The sequence below is a fragment of the Magallana gigas genome, chromosome 3, assembly GCF_963853765.1.
Source record: "Magallana gigas chromosome 3, xbMagGiga1.1, whole genome shotgun sequence".
NCBI classification, from domain to species: Eukaryota; Metazoa; Mollusca; class Bivalvia; order Ostreida; family Ostreidae; genus Magallana; species Magallana gigas.
Genome location: NC_088855.1, coordinates 24,633,959 through 24,654,432, shown reverse-complemented (window position 1 = coordinate 24,654,432; position 20,474 = coordinate 24,633,959). Strand labels below are relative to the sequence as shown.

General features: G+C 34.7%; 1 protein-coding gene across 1 annotated transcript; it reads right to left on the bottom strand.

Annotated features, from left to right (window-relative positions):
* Positions 1-3,262: 3,262 nt before the first annotated feature.
* LOC109619034 (uncharacterized) lies at positions 3,263-20,373 on the bottom strand. The gene is made up of 2 exons (XM_034482421.2): positions 20,239-20,373; positions 3,263-6,652 (listed from the first exon to the last, which is right to left on the bottom strand). Exon 2 carries the CDS (start codon positions 6,625-6,627, stop codon positions 3,961-3,963), a length of 2,667 nt encoding a protein of 888 aa, XP_034338312.1. The 5' UTR covers positions 6,628-6,652; positions 20,239-20,373; the 3' UTR covers positions 3,263-3,960.
* Positions 20,374-20,474: the final 101 nt, after the last annotated feature.

The following is a 20,474-nucleotide window of genomic DNA, read 5'->3' as shown; positions in this document are numbered from 1 at the left end:
TTGTTCCTTGAATTGGAACAACCAGCCTCTCCGTCAATCTCTCACCAGAGGGCGCGTTCCGCAAGCTTCACTGATACTGTTGGAGCAGAGCGTAATACGCCCTCTGGTGAGAGATTGCCTCTCCGTAAATGTTGATCTTTGATCTCAAGCAGACGAATTCGTGAGAAGACGCTTTATTTTCTATTTAGTGAATTAATGTGTATTTTTTGTTTTTGAAGTAAAACTTTCTATTTTTTATATTCATAAATTTGTATTTTGTTTGCTAACAATTAAACAAACACAACTTCACATTTTGTTACCAGTGTTTACCTTGGAAATCATCGTTCTATAAATAGTGTTAAATCAGAACAGATGGGAAAAGTAGATCCGACAAAAATTTTATTGAGGCAAGTATCAAAGAAATTTTTCGACCAATCAGAAGTGCCAATATCTTATCAAACTAATAAATATTAAATGATTTTCAAATCAAATCTAAGAAAATAAACCATGTTTTTAATTTCAGAATTTATCGTCATTACTGGTGTCTGAACAATGTATTAAAAAGCATTCAAGAGAGATTCTGTTGTAATCATGAGTTTTAAATCCATATTATAAATTTGTTTAACTTTTAGCAAGCCCCCTTGCATATCTAGCTAACCTGGCGAGAATTTAAGTCGTACATCGCACACTGGTTTTATGGAAAAATATTAAAGGCATTGGCCCTATCTAACAGCCATATATATACCTTCATCACTGGTAAGAATAAGGCTTAGAAATAGACAAAATGAGTTTTGACAACCATAACACGTATAGCTAGCTAGGTGAAAATTAGTGATTTTCGTAAAAAAAAAAACTGTTTCAGTAATAGCAGTAATAATACGCATGGATTGACTTAGATCCAGGATATCATAATTTACTTAGGATAGATTTGGGTTTATATTAGGTTTACAAGGCCAATAACGTTATGTCGGGTCTGTTTGACCCCCCCCCCCCCCCCAACTATCAGATATGGCACTCTACCTTTTCAAATCCCAATTAACCCCAATAAAGAATAAATATCGATAAAACAAGTTTTGTGTTCTGTATATGAATTATGTTGATATTAAAGTGTGTGGCGTTATACAAGTATGGCGACGCGGTCGTATTTGACATGGAGCGTTCCCTAATTAAGGGCTGGATTAGTGACGAGGGGTGCAAGTGTTGGCAGGACAACGGAAATGACTGAGAGGTATTAATTATTTCATTCAAGTTTATTATGGCAATCTTTTTCTTTGTAATTAACATATCTGGACATGCTCGATACTATTCTCCTTTTAGAAGTAAACAGGCACAGCCTACATCCACTTCTCAAGCCCTCATAATTTGACATTCAGACATGTGACTTTCTACACATTGCTGTGAAATCAATGGGGAAGCCTTAAAGGGACATGGTGACGCACGAACCAATGATTTAGCAAATATCGAATTTTTACACGACTTCCACCTATTTTATATAACATGAAACGATGAACTTTTGAAAAATTACGGCATTCAAATGTAAATAAATCAAATTAAATAGAGGAAAATAGAATTAAGCGTTGGGCCAACACATAAATATTGATTTTTCCCTCAGCTTCATAGCCACGCAAGCGCAGGGGAATGTAAATACTGCAGCGTGGCATACATCATGAGCCAGAAACCTCTCATTGAAACATGATGTCTACAAGAACTATAAATATTTGTTAAGATGCATTCTCTATTAATGCATATTCCTTTCCACAGACATCGAATAGCTTCAAATTCAAATTCCTTTTTTAGTTTGTCAAACCAAATGTAACTATTTTTAGACAGAAATCGCAATCACGTGACACTAGACCAATGTTCAAAGCAACTCGGTTTGTTTACATGTGCAATTTCCGGATGAGTTTTAATGACTTGTAAATTGAAAGGTGATGCCTTTTGAATGGTGAAACCTTCCGTATGATGAAATTTCAGGAAGCTCGTCTCATTTCCGTGGTCATAATCAAAAAGTAAAACATCTATTTTGAGTTACCGTGCAACTTTAACATACCCGCGTTCTGAAATATGTTGCCGGTCCAATAGATCGCAGTCTATTGACAAGGCAGTTCAATAGATCGGTTTCAATAGTTAAGCATATACATACAAAATAGACGAAAATATTTTATTCGTAATAAAACAACAAAATCCCTTTGATAAGGTTAATATTGTATATCATTTGCGCTTTCAACAGAATAGCAGCGAATAACTGTTCTTTACCATTCTGTTTAACAGTTATATATATTTTTATGTATTCGTGCTTTACAATGAAAAATTAATGTATTAAAAACTGATCGAGATTCAGAAAATAATATGCCAGCACGTGCTTACATTGCTTTAATTGTCACTGTAATCCCCTTCACCCAAAAATGCTTTGTACCTACTTTGGTTGAAATCGGTCAAGCTAGTGGTTCTGGAGAAGACGAAAATATGAAAAGTTTACGACAACAACGAGGGGACAGCGGACAAACTTTTATCAGAAATTAAAATTCTCGTGATTTGACGAGCCATTTGTTTAGTTGAGCTAAAGGTCTGAAGAACGAATTTGGGACAGAATGATTAACAAACCGCGAAAATTACAATCACCCCCCCCCCCCCCACACACACACACTTTTACCGGTAGGGAACTAATTATTCTCTGTCCCTGTAGAACGCTTTTTCTGTGTCGCACTTTATATTCTCGCACACGCACAAACCTTACACTGTCGTAGATCGTGATGCGACAGCATGGGCTTTGGAAAACGGAGAGTGTTTAGTAGAAACTGATAAAACGACGACATGTTGTAACGTTCTTGGATTTATTATCATTCGTTTTCTATGTTTGATGTAGTACAGACGGTCCCACCCTAAGGTCTGAACCCCTAGTTGACTTTGAGCCCATGAATTTCACAATATTGGTAGAGGGCTTCTGGGACATCATAGGGATGCATTTTGTTTCTCCACGTGTATGAGAATATTTTTCTTAAATTTGACCTTTTTGCATATTTGGCCTCATCAATGAGACCCAAGAGGTGGTAAGGTCAATTAGAGACATAAATAACATGTTATTTTTGTCTCTGGGTCAATAAATTTCACAATTAAATTCCTCTAACCCTAGAGATGCTTCAACCAATAGTAGTAACAAGTGACCTTATAGTGTTCTAGAAGATAGAAATGTAAAAATGTTGCCGCATGTCCACGAATGGGCAAGCAGTTTACCTGAGTGATCTATAACCCCATCCCCCTTAAAACAAACTTAAGAAAGAAATCTTCAAAATATAATTTATCAATCCTCTATAGATTTTGCACTTGCAAAATATTTAAACATTTCAAGAAGAGCACATTTATAGCATGCCATATTCACAAAAATTTCACTGTGAGTTTAAAATCTAGGTATATCGACTGTAAACTACAGTTCATGAACTGTAAACTACAGTTAACCAATTGTTAACAATAGTTTTATCTGTAACACCATATCAAATGGTTTAAAACTATAGTTTAAGAATGCTAATCTAAATTCATAAACATTATATAGATTTTCTGATATCATAAATATATATAAACATTTGTGAATTATAATTTACATTCTGTAGATATATTTATTTTGATTATTAACTGTTGTTTACAAACTGTTAAACTGTATTTATCAATTATCAGATAAACTATGCAATCGCAATGCCAAATGGTTGTTTTCACTGTTAATTATAGCTTACATTTCTTAATCTTAGATATCAAATGAACTATGGTATACAGATGTAAATATAGTAATATAGATTAATATCTTTTACTTTAGTTTACAACCAATGAATCTTTGGGGTTTTTTTTCCTGTAAAACTATGTTTAATTAGCTCATTTTTGAGAATTAGACAAGCTGCAGTGGTACACAATTTCACATCATCCTTGTTTCCATATTACTTCTGCTAATGGTAAAACAAAATGATAAAACATGTACACATCTCATTTGTTTTAAGAATGAAGTTTTCTTTTTAAATGACTTAATTCATTGATGATTGCCTTTGTTGTCTTGTTGGTGGGGTGGCTTCTAATCATGTGATGCAAGCCCTCATCTATACTATTCAGCTGTTTCCCACAGTGTCTACAAATCCATGGTTGAGATACATCATTTGATTCTGGAGATTGCAACAGCCATTCATTTAAATGGTACATAACTAACCCATTGCTTTTTAACAGTGCATGGTAATTAATTATTGGTTCCGGAAGTAGTGTATCAGTTTCTTTTAACTCTTCAACCCAACGTTCAGCGGTAGATTCTTCAAGGAATGATCCTATATCATGGGAGATTTCTTGGGATTCTGGTGAATTTGGTGCATTTAATGTGATATTTTCCAAGTTAGAAGGAGTTTTTATAATTACATCCCTGTGATTTAATCTCTCACTCTCTGATTCTTGAACATGTCTAACTTCTGTTTCTAAAATTTGACTTGCATCACTTTCTTCAAAGATATCATTCATGGATAGAGCTGCAGGGATGATATCTATCTTAGCTTTCTCTTTTGAATTCTTTTTTTCTCCTTTTCCCTGCTTTCCCTTTTTTGGTTGTTGGATTTGATCACAACAGTCAAACTGATCCAAAGATTCAAAAATTTGACCATTAATTTTCACCATTTCTTCTTTGTTAACAGAGTCTTTTCTCTGATCTTTCACATTCACAAAGCCTTCTATTGTAACGTAATTTTTTTTATTTTCTTGATGAATTCTATCTATTTCTATACCATCAGTTTCACTATTATTTTTTGATGACATTTTCTTTTTCTGCATTTGCGAATCTTCTGTTCCCTCAATCTCCATGGGTAACCTCATATTTTCATCATTAGTCATCTTTTGGTTTCCTGTTGCATCATCTTCAACTTTTGGAGAAGAATCTTCAAAAATTCTTTTCACAGATTCAATTTCTTCCAACATTTTTTCTTGCTGTGCTGTTAATTTTCTATTAATATTCTTGGCAAAACGGATGGCTCTCAAGGTTTTCTTAGAGACAAATTTCTTTCTCTTAACAACCTCTGCCTCTGAACTTGAAGTAATTTCTTCTCTTTGGTTGTTGGTTACCTTCAGTTTTCTAGTACACTGTAGTTGATGTCGCATTAAATGGCGATCTCCCATACAGACTCTTCCACAAAAACTGCACAATCGTTCATGAATTTTGATATGGTCTTTGAGTTCATCCTTTGGCAACAATCGCTCACAAACATCACATAGTATCATTTTCACTGCCTTAGCTGAACACCTTTTTAAATGGCTGCGTAGGTGGTAAGATGACTGAAACATTTTATCACATTTTTCACACTTTACTAGATTTTGACTCTTTTTCTTCTTTTTCTTCTTTTCTTTTGGAATATTCTTCTCTTGGTTTTTCATCTTTTGTGTTTTCTTTTCTTCTTCTTGAGCTTTAATAATTTCAAGTTTTGCCATTCTAACATGTAGTTTTCTATGAAGCCTATACTGATCATATGAGGCACATGCTTTTCCACACTGAATGCATGCTTTGTAAAAGATTTGCTCCACAACATGAACTTGAGGTGTAATATCAGTGGCATTTGTATCCTTTCCATAATTTGGAATATTGTGCATAAATTTCATGTGACTTTTTAGCTTCGATTCTTGCATCAGATTAGCGCAGCATATGCGGCAAACAGTATCATGATATTTCAAAGCATGTTCATATTCTTTATGGGCTGGGATCATTTTGTTACACTCAAAACATGTAGCCATTTGTGTTGTTTTGCCCCTGCAAAGGGAAGTATGCATTTTATACTGATAATCCTTCATGAAAATTTTGCCACACTTTTCACACTTATTTTCTTCATCTATTTTTCCTTGGCTCCTTCTTTTCTTTGATTTCTTTTTCTTTGGAGGGGTTACCTTTCCTTCTTTGTCAGATACTATAGTTTCTTCAGGATTTGACATTAGGTTTTGAACTGATGCTTGCTGGTTAATGTGTTTGTCAACTGAGTGTTTGTTTTTGTCATGTTGACTTGCATGTAGTTTTGAATGATCATACAAAGCTTCATGAGTTGGTAACAACTGCTGACAGACCTTGCAAACAAGCTTCACCATAAGAGTACTCTGTGATGGCTGTTCATCAACAATGATCATATTAGGTGCTGTTAATGACTTTGTGTTGGGTCCAGCTTCATAATCACCAGGGGCAAAGCCCATGAATTGTTTCAAACTGTAGGAATTTCTTTCTTGATTCTCTGTGGTGTCTTGTTGCAGATCATCAGAAAGAGTGAAAACATTAACAATCTTAATATTTTCAAGTCCTGGGGGCAATTCATCATCTAGCTGAGATGAAAGTGGTTCATCAACCCCAGGATCCAACCCGATGTAATTGACCTTCCCATCATCATCTCTCCCAATCTTAAGAGGACTTGATACTTTTGCATCTTTATTTACTGGTGGTAAAATGATGCTTTGGTTTTTTTCCTTTTCCCAACTTAACTGTTCTGAACATTGTTTCAATGAATCTATTTTATTACAGTAATTTCCAGTATAAGCAGACTCTGTACTATTTTCCTCATCATCACTGTAGTCTGAATTTATTTCTATGATAAATACCTCATCTCCAGATTTAATTGTTTCTGATATATTTCTTGATACACTTTTCCCATCCATCCTGTTTCATGCTATGTTATTTATTCTGCAATAAATTGAAAAACAATATCAATCAAAAGATCATTTCAGCAGTTTCTATGATAAGGCTAAAATAAATACCATAGTGTTGTTGAACACATATGTATACAAACACTAATTTCTCTTTTAAACTTTTTTTCTGTCTTATATGTTGATAAAATCGGTCGGAACAATTCTAGTAAATTGCAAGATTTTCTTTATTTTGAAGCTACTACAAATCACAAAAATATATATTGGGAGTGGTAAACAGCAAAACAATGATGACTTCTTTTAATACAATGTATACCTATATTTTAATGATTAGTTTCAACATCAAAGTTTGATTTTAATTTAATCCAAATTTCCTAGCTTTATGAGTTTTCTAAATCTTACCTATTTTCACTAAAATATTGGTATTACAGAAAAATCTGACTGATAGGAACTCCAAACAATTAATAGTCTGTTATTACTTTTTAGTAGGCATAAATCATTCTGTTGAAGGTGAAATTTTGTAAGGACAAAGATAATTTTTAAAGATATGCTATCTGAAATTAATTTTGTGAATTTTTCAAGCTCTCTCACATTCATATCAGCCATCAGTTATGTGACCACGCCCGGATGTCTGGTACATAACTAGGCGATGGTGCACGTTCATTTTGGGAATTAAGCTCAAGGGGAATAAGTAAATTAAGAATACACAAAGTCCAAATGGCAGGATATGAGAAATGTTTATTAAAGATTGAATGTTAAATAATCCAATCTACACACGCAGGTAACAACATTAATGAGCAAGTCTTGTTCCTAACTGTAATTTAGAGAAAGGGGCCTAAACAGATGAATTAGAAATTTGTCTCCTAACACTCTACATGATTTCCTAGCTTCGCCCTACATCCTTTCAGTCCGAAGTCTCAAAGCTAACTCTCTTCTAAAAGAACTAATGTAAAAGAATTAATTTCTCTATGAATTGCCTAAGGTAAAGTTGTCACTTAGGGCTAATCAAATAATTAAGTTATCAGTGTCATCCCTTTGATGTGAAGAAGTCAAAGTGGTTTTGTTTACCCTAAATAACACCTATGAGTGCCCAGTGCCATGAGCAGTGTCACTGACAATAAGGATTAACAATTACTGTGAAATCACTAAATATTCTAGGGGATTAAGAAATAAACAACAGCTTGGACAACCTTTAGAAATAAATAATAAGGAATGCTTTAGATGTCAATAAGGAATTGCTAAGTATGGGAACATATAAAATAAGAATAAAGTAAAATAAAGTAGACTATGAAAATATATGCTAAAAGTTATCAAAAGTGAAATGGATGTCATTTCACTGGTGATATGCTCCCCCTACTTCACAAAAAGATTTCTCCTGAAATCTCAGAATACCATAAGTCAATCCTGCCTTTTTTTTTCATAAATGGCAAAATTAATAACACATATTATCTGATACATGTAGCAGGTCAATTATTTTTATGAAAATATCATTAACCTAAAGGCATAGGGTCAGTATAGATAATAATATCCTAAATTTAAGAAATGTCTAAACCAGGAAAAATATACTCTAAAAGTATTAATTCCTAAGGGCGTGGATTCCTTATTGATTAAATGAATTCTAAACTATAGTTACTATATACATGTTTATACAAGGGCCCATTATGGAAAAAAAAAGGAGGGGAAAAAAATAAAAATCAAGACTTGCATGTACAATGCATAAAAAAAAAATAGTAAATACATACATTGAACAATAGAGCTATAAAATTTAAAAGATGCTATTTCACTTTATATTGTTCATAATGAAAATATAATGTCTCTCTGAAAACAGCATCATAAATGTCACATCAGTCCATGGAATGAATAGACGAAATGAATAAGTCATGTTTCACATAATTACGAAAGTCTTTGTATTGGTTTTGTATTGGTTTGTTGATTTTCACTTGGTTTTCTTTTGTAATTTGTACTGTTCATTGGTTTTGATGTCCTCAGACAGGAACTGCAGCAAGTGGACGTCTCCACAAAGAACTTCTACCAGTAACTGGGAAAAACTGCAACCTGGTTCATGATCATGACATCCCCTGAGGGAGTTCCATCATGATAAACATTAAGTCATGACATCCCACCAGTAGGGAGTTCCATCATGACAAAAAAAATATATTTACAAAAGAGCTATAACATCCCATGTTTGCTATAGGAGTTCCATTATAGCTTAAATCAAAGGTGTTCATGGCATTGGAAAAAGGATGGCATCGGTTTATGTTGACCTGGAATCTTCAAATTTGGGCATAGGGCAAGGCATGATAAATGATCAATCAGTAAGCACAACCACAAGAAATCAACATGTGACACAACAGAATTACCTATTATAGATTACTTAAAGAAAAGAAAATTAAATAGCAATAGTATTTGAGATACAAAATTTAGCAAAAATGACTTATGATTTCAAGGTGTTAAGAAAAATAATTTGATGGAAAAGTTAATAAACTGAGATAGAGCATTACGCCGTTCCCCAGCAGTTTAAGAAACTACAAGAGTTTCCGCTGGTTCATAACTTACAGGCGTTCTAATGCTATTCAGTAAATTAAACAAAATTCAGAATCTTTAAAGAAAAACAGAAGGGAAATTATTTTAAAATATTGTCAAAAAAAATAAAATAAATTTGAGTTGTGTATATTTATCCTGGGTCCTTGGAATTTGATGATAGTGCGCTGCGCAGTCACACTACCTAGCACTATGTACAGGACACAGAATAAATATCAGATGACCTAATTGGGAAAATATAATAGAGTGATTTTAAATTTTTTTTTTTTTTTTTTGAAAGATTAAATTGTATTAAGCTGAGAAATTTAGAGGTCTGCATTTGTATGGAAAAGTTTGACATGATCATAGAGTTTTGTTTTGAATGCTAAAATGCCTTCTGGAGAAGAGTGACAATTTTTCAAGAGCCTGGCTTTTGAGGGAGTAAGATGATGCATAAAAAGTGTTGGTCTGTGTTTGAGGAAGAAGACTCTGGATACAGGAAAGTATTGGGTGCTGTTCCTGTTTATGACCTCGCATCCTTTCCCTGATTTACAGTCACTGATTTCTTGTTCAAGTTTTTTGAAGAAAGGCTTAAACAAATGGCTTGGAACCTCATGAGCGTACTTTGCATTTGTAGTAGATCCATCATGATTTTCGAGATAAAACATGATATGTGTGCCTCTGCGGTCAATGGAAGCATGGTAGATTTGTTGTTGACTCTTGGGAGGGAGTGAAAGGGCTTGTACAGATTCCTGTTTGTTAAAATGCTTTTTGTTGGGTCGCTTCCTTTTCTTTCCCTTGGCATTATAGAGGGAATGGAAGGTGTCCTTTAATGTTTTTGGGATTTGGGTTCCGTCTTGCCATGAAGTTTGAGCTGCACCTTTGAATTTGATCTTGTAAATCGGCTTCCCTTGGTATAGGCTATATTCAAGAATTTTGTCTATTTGGTCCATAGAAAATGGTTTCGATTGTTTTTCATTTGGTTTTTCGCATTTTGAATTTCTTTTGTGTTTGTTTTGAGTTTTGGTTTGATTATTTGGTTTAGAAGATGATGGTTCGAGTGGAGGTTTTTGATGTTGGGAATCATGAGCTGCATTTCTGATGCGTTGGTCATCATCATTATCATCATTATCCTCTTCAGCATCATCTTCATGAAGAAGCTGATTTTCATCATCAGCCGGAAGTTGATCAGCATCAGCTTGATGCTGGTCAGCATTTGGAGGAGGAATTTCCTCAGTATCTTGGTTGTCCAATTCTTCAGGATTGAGTACAACATCTTGATACTCAGGTAAGAAATAGTGAGGTCTCTCGTCAGGACTATGGTAGGTTTTTAGTCTTTTGGCATGGACGAGACTCTTCAGAATTTTGTGGTCTGAATCTTTTCGGAGTTTAAAAGTATGGTTTGGTCCCTGGTAAATTACTGAATACGGACCAACCCACTTCTGTAAAAGTTTGGGAGATTTTCCTTTAGGAACATGGCTGCAATAGAGCCATACTGTGGAGCCAACCATGAAGTCTGGTTCTTGTGCACGCTTATCATGCTGCTGAGTGTACTTCTGTTGATGTTGTCGAATGTTTTCAGCAGCAACTTCTCTGCATATTTTAAGTTGTTCCAGAACACGCATCAGATGTAACTTGGGTTCATGTGCCATGGATGGTTTTGGGGTTAGAGCAACATCAACAGGAAGGCGCATCTTCTGTCCAAACAACAAGTGAAATGGTGAAAACATTGTTGATTGTGTGGCAGGTGTAGATCTGTATGCCATGAGGACAGCCGGAATAAACTTCACCCAGTCAGATTGGTCCTTGTTACAGTATGATCTTAGTGTTTGGCTGATAAATGAGTTCATCCTTTCACAAGCAGCATTTGTTTGTGGGTGGTAAGCACTTGTATAGTGTCTGGTTACTTCAAAAAGTTCACAGAGGGCTTGGACTAATTTTGACATGAAATTTTGTCCCCGGTCTGAAATAAGTGTCCTTGGTGCTCCATATCTCGCAAATATCTCAGCGAAGAGTACTCTGGCAACCTCAGTGGCTTCCATAGATTTCAAAGGAAAGGCCTCGCACCATTTTGAAAAGCTGTCAACAACTAAGAGAAGGTACCTATCTTTGTTTGGTGTAATGGGTAATTCCAGGAAGTCCATATGCCATCTGCTGAAAATGTCCTCAATAGGGAGTGGTCTCAAAGGTATTGGCTTCTGATGTTTAGAGTTCTTGGACTGTTGACACGTTTCGCAAGTTTTAATGTATTGTTCAATGTCTGAATACATATTTGGCCAGTAGTATTTGGCGCGGATAGCAGCATACGTACGTTCATGTCCTTGGTGTCCGCCACCAGCAATACAGTCATGATATGAGAGAAGAATATCATTCCGGAGGGGTGCAGGAATGCAAAGTTGTCTAATAAGACATTGATCAGGAGATTGGTTCCTAGCACGTTCTTTGTAAAAGTGGAAAAGAAGTCCATTAATAATTTCATAGTGGAAGGATTTTGCAACTATTGCAGTAGCTTGCTTAACATTTTGCGGCAAATTTTCTGTTCTTTTGTAATCAATAATTGCCTGAAAGTCTGGACAATTTTCTTGCAGATGCTGAAGGGTTGGATTGTCTGAAATATGATCATCATGTTGATCGGCTGTATTTAGGGCAAGAATTTCAGGTTTCCTTGGTTGATTGTCTTCTAGATATTCAAAGGTTGTGGCAATAAACTCTTTCGTGGAAGCTTCAATGGATCCAATGGCTGGCAAGTCATCATCTGATGAAGAACGTGGTTGGTCTGAAGGTGGATATTCACGACGAGACAGACAGTCGGCATTCTGGTTCTTAGTTCCTGGGCGATGCTGTATCTTGAATTTGTACTGCTGAAGGAATAGAGCCCAGCGTCCTAGTCTGCCTAATGCATCTTTGTTGGTATCCAACCAACGAACTGTGATGTTGTCAGTGAAGACTGTGAATTCAGCACTGGTAAGGTAGGCTTTGAAGGTTTTAATGGCTTCAATCAAAGCGAGTCCTTCTTTATGGTTTATATGCCATCGTTTTTCTTGATCCCTGAGTGCACGTCCTCCATATGCGATAACATTCTCAAGTCCTTGTGAGTTTATTTGTCCCAAGACATATCCAATGGCAGCATCAGAAGCATCAACAGACAATACAAATGGTTTGCTAAAATCAGGAAAGGCAAGGATGGGTGCTGAAGTTAATTTCCTCTTCAGAAGGTTGAAAGCATCAGTGTGTTCTGGTTTCCACTGGAATTTGATATTTTTCTTAAGAAGATTCAATAAGGGAGCACAGATTTTGCTATAGTCTTTGATGAATTTCCTGTAATAGTTGCACATCCCAAGGAAGCTGCGGACATGTTTAGAGTTTCGAGGTTGTGGGAAGTCAGCCACTGCAGCAATCTTAGCTCTGTCTACTTCAACTCCTTTCTCAGAAATGATGTGTCCAAGGTATTTTACTTCTTGGGCAGCAAAGTGGCATTTTGTTGGCTGGAGAGTAAGATTGGCTTTACGAAGTTTTTGAAAGATAAGATTTAAATGCTGTAAATGTTCAGCAAAACTTTTAGAAAAGACCAAAATGTCATCAATGTAGATAAGAGCAATTTTCCAATTTAGTTCCTGTAAAACTTTTGTCATCAGCATCTGGTAACTTGTTGGAGCATTTGTTAAGCCAAAAGGAAGTCGTTTGAACTGGTAAAGACCTTGATGTGTGATAAATGCAGTTTTGTGTTTGGTTTTCTCATCCAAGGGCACTTGCCAGAATCCACTAGCTAAGTCTAAGACACTGAAAATTTTGGATTTAGAATCAGCTATTGTGTCAAAAACTTCATCTAATTTTGGAATTGGAAAGGAAACAAGCTCTGTGATGGAGTTTAGTTTCCTGTAATCTACTGCAAATCTGAATTGTCCGTTAGACTTTTTCACCATAACGACCGGACTTTGGTAAGGAGAAGTTGATTCCTCAATGACATCATTTTTCAACATTTCTTGAATCTGACGTTCTGTCTCCTGGCGCATCTTTGGATTCTGGGAATATCTTGGGGTGCGGACTGGCTTATCAGTGTTGGTGATGATAGAGTGTGTGTGAAGGTTTGTTTTACCAAGTTCGGTGGCATCTTTGGCAAATACATCTCTGTTTCGTCCAATCAGATCTTGGAGTTGTTGAATTTGAGCAGTAGAAAGATTTTGTTCTTCAATATGGACTTGCAGGGTTTTGGCGATAGATATATGATCTGTAGTAGAAGCCTTAGACTGACTGGTGTGATTGTCAGAGGAGTGTGTGTCAAAGCAAATAATGTAATTGTTGTCTATGTTGAACACTTTAGAAACTACAGAATTTGCTTTCAATGGAACTGATTTGTTCAGAGGATTTAGTATCCTATATGGAAGTGTGTTGTTTAGACATGTAGCAATGCATTTGCTTCCAACCAGATTCTTGTTTGTAAGAAGGTTGACTGGTTCAAGGAAGACTTGTGAACCATGAGGTATGTTGGAGACAAAGAGTGAAAGTGTGCATTCTGAAAGAGGTGGTAACAGAATATCTGATTGTGTTCGAGCAAGAGAAACATGTTTCTGGTTGTCATGTTGGATATCAGGTGTTGAAATGGAGGCAATGGTTGTTTCATTATGAAAAGACACATATTTATGGGTAAGATCTATTACAGCGTTGTTTTGCTCTAGAAAGTCTTGGCCTAAAATGATAGTGTGGGGCAAATTTTCCAAAATATGAAAGGTATGGGGCATTTTTAAACCATTGACATCTATTTCAAGATCTGTTTGACCAAGAATAGCATGTGATGTGTTGCAAACACCTGTAACAGCTGAGAGATTTGATTTGTAAATATGGGGATTTTTGAAAAGTTTTCTCAAAAATTTGTTGCAAACAACAGAAATATTAGCACCGGTATCAACAAGGGCATTGATATGAAAGTTAGAGAGCTTGATTTGAATTTTGTTCTTATTGGTAATTGCAGCTGAAATAGTAGCCAAAAAGTTGTTGGGATTGGAAGTATGTTGGGACATTGATGGGATTTCAAGTGAGGGAGCCATTATCAGTGATAAAAACAGCTAAACAATAATCTATCTATAAATGTCAAAAATAATAACAATAGAAAGTTATCTAAACTGTGTCACATGTGATAAAAGTGGCTGTACTCACCAACAGGAACTGGCACGCTGTCTCTGTATGGACTTGGTCTTCTTTCCTTTTCACAAAAATCTTAGAGTCACAAATCACAGTTTTTGACAGCACAGAAATCCTGGAGAAATCCAAAAAGTCCCGGAATGTTTACTTCAGTGAGAGGAATTCCATAAGATTCGAACCGGATTCTCGACCACTCTGTGACCACGCCCGGATGTCTGGTACATAACTAGGCGATGGTGCACGTTCATTTTGGGAATTAAGCTCAAGGGGAATAAGTAAATTAAGAATACACAAAGTCCAAATGGCAGGATATGAGAAATGTTTATTAAAGATTGAATGTTAAATAATCCAATCTACACACGCAGGTAACAACATTAATGAGCAAGTCTTGTTCCTAACTGTAATTTAGAGAAAGGGGCCTAAACAGATGAATTAGAAATTTGTCTCCTAACACTCTACATGATTTCCTAGCTTCGCCCTACATCCTTTCAGTCCGAAGTCTCAAAGCTAACTCTCTTCTAAAAGAACTAATGTAAAAGAATTAATTTCTCTATGAATTGCCTAAGGTAAAGTTGTCACTTAGGGCTAATCAAATAATTAAGTTATCAGTGTCATCCCTTTGATGTGAAGAAGTCAAAGTGGTTTTGTTTACCCTAAATAACACCTATGAGTGCCCAGTGCCATGAGCAGTGTCACTGACAATAAGGATTAACAATTACTGTGAAATCACTAAATATTCTAGGGGATTAAGAAATAAACAACAGCTTGGACAACCTTTAGAAATAAATAATAAGGAATGCTTTAGATGTCAATAAGGAATTGCTAAGTATGGGAACATATAAAATAAGAATAAAGTAAAATAAAGTAGACTATGAAAATATATGCTAAAAGTTATCAAAAGTGAAATGGATGTCATTTCACTGGTGATAGTTACACCAAAATATAAGTTCTGTTATTTTACTGAAATAAAACGTGCAAGATGATATCTCAAATCTCATTGTAACTTAACTTTTGCAACTTTCAACACATGGTATTTTTTTTTTCAAAAGTGATCAAAAATTAAAATCCAAGTAATATGCACAGCTCTGATATACATCACTACCAGTAAAATCCTTAATACATTAAGGCCCTATGGGAAACCTCCACAGGGTTTGACAGTAAGTGTTTTAATTAGTAGACCAGTCGGGCTACCTCAGCAATTTTTCACTAGCCCTGACTCTTTTACTACTAGCCCTGACCAATTTTGACAAAAATAAACTAAAAGTAATGACAAACATAAAATATTAAATACCTGTTTCTGTTTAATTATATTAGTTTATCTTTACCAATAATGAATCATTTAAACACTATTTAAGATTTAATTTTATTCAAACTGTACTAATAATGATACAATTATAAGTATTCAATCATTGACCAGGGACCAACAAAATTTTAGGGAGACTTTACTTCTCCTTAACAGAGAAACTAGGAGAAGTTTGAGAAATCGGGGAGACTTTCATTACTTGACAATGGCATAAAACAATAATGATGATATACACAGATTTAAACTTTAATAATTTAAATTAGATTAGAAACAAGTCATTATGATTAAAAAATAAAACAAATTCCAAAAATTGAAAAAAAATATATATCAAATTTATTTAATTTAAATCATTTGATGTATTTATACATTTTATAGATCAAATGTTTTGTAATTGTGTTAACTAAAATGACAAATAAAATCAGTATTAGTGTATTTTGATGGCATTAGTCCAACCCAACCATTATGTTGAGGATTTAGATTTTATAAAAAGATATTATAACTGTAAACAAAGGGTTAATGATTATTTTAAATTTGGCAGTGTTATAAGCTAATTACAAGTTACCAACAAATTCACTGTTACATCAATACTACTGTATAGCCTTAAAGTAATAAACATCATTTTGTACAGCATGTAGTTGCATCACCCGTATTTATTACCCCTAAATATAAGACAGACTAGATTAATTAATCACAAGAGGCATAAACTGAGTTTGTGAAGACATCTTTAGAATTAAATAATTATCATTTTATTGCCCTTGGGGTTAATTTACATGATTATATCATTTATATAAACTCTGTGTACAGGGCGACTTGGACTTCTTGTTCGGAGGAAATTCCGGCGAAGTTACCAATAAAAAAGTTAGTATTTCCCCCACTTCATCCTCTAGGTTAGTCCTTGGGTTGTACTTAAATTACCGTTTGTAGAATATAAGCCTGTTAGGAAAAAGTACTTTTACTTCTATTGTTAATATTACAGAAAAAGTATGTGCACACTTTTTTTCACGACCAGTAGGGCTAGTACCGTATATACTCGCCTATAAGTATTGTTCGCCTATAAGTCGGTTGTCTTTTTTCAAGTTTATTTACAAGATTTTGCCACTGACCCTCTTATAAGTCGGGTATCTTTTTCAGGATAATCAGTCTATAAATTCTCAATCAAATTAGCACATTTTATCAAGCAAGACTATATTCTAGATAAAATGTATTGGTGTTTGACCCCTCTGTTATCATTTCTAGATGCATTTTAAAAGTGTTGTGTTCAGTTAAGACATCTATCCTGGAATAATAACTTTCGATTTTGGACGCCATTTTTTTTTATTAATACACTTGGTATTAGCTCTAAAACTATTTAAAATACTGTTGAAAATAAAATTATAGTGATTTTGATCCCCTGTTGACTGATTAAGATAGTATAGCCCCTTTTAAAACTGGTGTGTTAGCTTGTGTTGTTTTAGGTGACATGCCACCTACAGCCACCAATATAGCTATTATCACCTCAGGTGAAATTAATTATGAATAATTATAAAACGATCTTTATTTTTTTTAAACAGACCAGCATTTATTTCAGTGTTTAATTTTTAAGTATTCAACAGAAATTACTGTTCTGTAACCCCACTGTCTAGATCGGTTATAGACGCCATGTTTTTTAATAGTTTTCTGTAAACAGAGTTATCTTCCTTGAAATTTGTAACTTTCGATTTTGGACGCCATTATTTTTTTTAACACTCATTACAACTTGATTATAGCTCAAAAACTAGTTTAAATGCTACTGGAAATAAAATGACAGGTACTTTATCCCATACTGACCGATTAGGGTTGGTAATTAGCCCCTTACACTCAGTGTTGGCTTGTATTGTCCTTAGTACAGTTATACCTACAGCTATTATCACCTCAGGCGTAAATAATTGCCTGCTTAAATAAAAGATCCTATCAAATAAACCCTGTTTATATTTTTAAGAAATACAGTTGAAACTTTCAATGCATTTATTAATGTGTTTATCTTTTTAGTAATTAAAATATAAACATGTCAAGTATAGGGATCACAAGTCAAAAGTTGGAAGCAAATTGGCACCCAAAAACGAAGTTTTACCAAGTGGAAAAATTTTCTGATTGTATGTCATGCCTATAAGTCGGACCCCTACTTTTTGTTCAAATTTCTACTCCCAAAATACCGACTTATAAGCGGGAATATACGGTACACAGACATTTAACCCGACCGGACCTATCGTTTACTAGACAATGTCGGTCAGACGTGCCTTAGTGTCAAACCCTGCTCCATATTATGATGTACTTAATCAAGTATTATTTTATAACTGTTTTCTTTTCCAAAGTCATACCCATCATCATAACGAAAAGAAGAGGTTAAAAACGCAATCCGAAAAATGGAAAAAGCCAAGGCATAGTTAACATCAGCGCAGAACTGTTAAAAGATGACATAGCACCAACAACATCAAAACTAAAGGTACATAATGTTCCAACAGTGAATCAATGACCAGGGGATACCCCCGACTGGTTAAGATCACCATCATAAAAACAATATATGATGGTCTTTGGAAGTACTTGCTAGGTCATCAAAAACGATAAAACAACAGGCTGGTTTAAGGTTCAGACCTGAGTGAGGCCAAAATGCAGTTTGTCTGGGTTCCTATTTATAATTGTGGTAGACTGATTAATATGAAACACCAAAAATAGAAAGCATGAAATACACTGGAAATTCATGTCCACACTAGAAGATCTTGACTACATTGACATCCTAACACTTATATCTAGCATATATAGCGACAAGCAAGAGAAAACCACCAGGCTGAACAATGTCACAAATATGCAGGTTAATAAAACAAAACAAGAGGCCCATGGGCCACATTGCTCACCTGAGCAACAATAGGCATGATAAAACCAGCTTCATGGAGTCATAATACAAAATATCTGGACAATGTGGTATAATACATGTACCGATCCTGCACAAAAAATCTGGTTCCCCCTGGATATTCTTATATCTATAATCAAGTCCTTTTTCTAACAGGATGATTTTATAGTCATCACATTAAGAATTGCGGTTCTCAAAAAGACCCATAACAATTGTTTATATACAGGATATAAACCTACATCAAACTCTGAATCATATCATATTCAGCACTGCAGTCTCAAAAAGACCCTTAACAATTGTTGATATACAGGATATAAACCTACATCAAACTCTCTGTGAGGCCCAATAATCACCCAGGGGGCAAAGTTGAAACAATTTTAAAGAATCAGCAATATATAAAAATGCTTGCATATAAGTAAAAGCACATACCGGAATAATAACATTAGAGTTTTTGGGAATAATTATGTTTTCCTTTGTACAACTGAATCCCCAATGTAGCCACACACCTAAAGATTTTGATTTGAACAAATTTGAATCTACAGTATCTGAAGTTGCTTTCACTTAAGTTACAGTTTTTCTAGGCAAATGTTTATTTAGAAAAAGATTAAACGCTTTTTCTTCTATATATTTCTATGTAAAAATTTGCCTCCCCCCCCCCACCCCTTTGTAACTTAATCCTACCCTTTGGGAATCATGATTTGAATGAACATTTACTCTAGACTATATGTTATTATGTAAAAATTTGACCCCCCCATTGTGGCCCCACCCTACCCCTGAAGGTCATGATTTTCACAACCATGAATTTACGCCAGCTAAGGATGCTTACACATAAGTTTCAACTTTCATTGCCAGATGGTTCTTAATTAAGAAGAAGATTTTCAAAGATTTACTCTATATATTCATATGTAAAAATTCGACCCCCCCCCCCCCCCATGGTGGCCCTTACCTACCCCTGCGGGTTATGATTTTCACAACTTTGCATCTACACTACCCAAGGATGCTTCCACACAAGTTTCAGCTTTCCTGGCTCATTGCTTTCTGAGAAGAAGATTTTTAAAGATTTACTCAATATATTCCTCTGTAAAAAGTCGACCTTCCAATGTGGCCCCACCCTACCCCAAAAGAGTCATGATTTTCACAACTTTGAATCTACACTACCTGAGGATGCATTCACAAAAGTTTCAGCTTTCCTGGCCTAATAGTTTGCGAGAAGGGGATTTTTGAAAATTTCTAAAAAATTCTTCAATAATTTCTAATTCTACCACTGTAAATTTTCACAACTTTGAATCCCCCTTTGCCTAAGGGTGCTTTATACCAAGTTAAGTTGTAATTGGTCCTGTAGTTCTGGAGAAGATGTTGAAAATGTGAAACGATTACAGACAGATAGACGGACAACGGATAAAATGTGATTAGAATAGCTCACTTGAGCTTTCAGCTCAGGTGAGCTAAAAAACAAAAGTTCCACAACAGAGCAATATCATGGCTACAACAGCTGTACAATGTATCTGTTTATTCCAGAGTTTTTATATATACATGTATATACTAATATACATATATAAGAGTGAACTCCATTTTTTACATCGTATGTCATTAAAATTTACCTAGACTTTGTCTCTGCAAGTAAATAGGGGCCTACTTATTTTTACCATGTGAAAAAAATGGCGGAAGCTGCGAGATGCACCATTTTTAATATTCAGCTACATGCAAACATATAGAAAACATAAACCAATGAATATATTATTTAATTAAGTACTTGAAAAACAATTTTGTTACTGTGAACAATCTAAAAATATACCAGTTTTCTTCTTTCCCTTGCCTTGCTTTGCTTCTGCAGATAAAAATATGGCGGTTGAATGATATCATTCCGGATTATATACTGATTGGACGTGGAATGTATTAAAACCATTTTTGCTATTCCATCATAATTTACACTTAATATAACGAAGTGTAATTATTTTAAAGACATTTTTGATTGATTTGAATTATTTTTTATTTGAAAACCATTTTTAGATTATTTATAGTGCACACCTT

Coding starts and splice junctions, on each gene's coding strand:
- LOC109619034 (XM_034482421.2), bottom strand. CDS start 6,627: ATGGATGGGAAAAGTGTATCAAGAAATATATCAGAAACAATTAAATCT.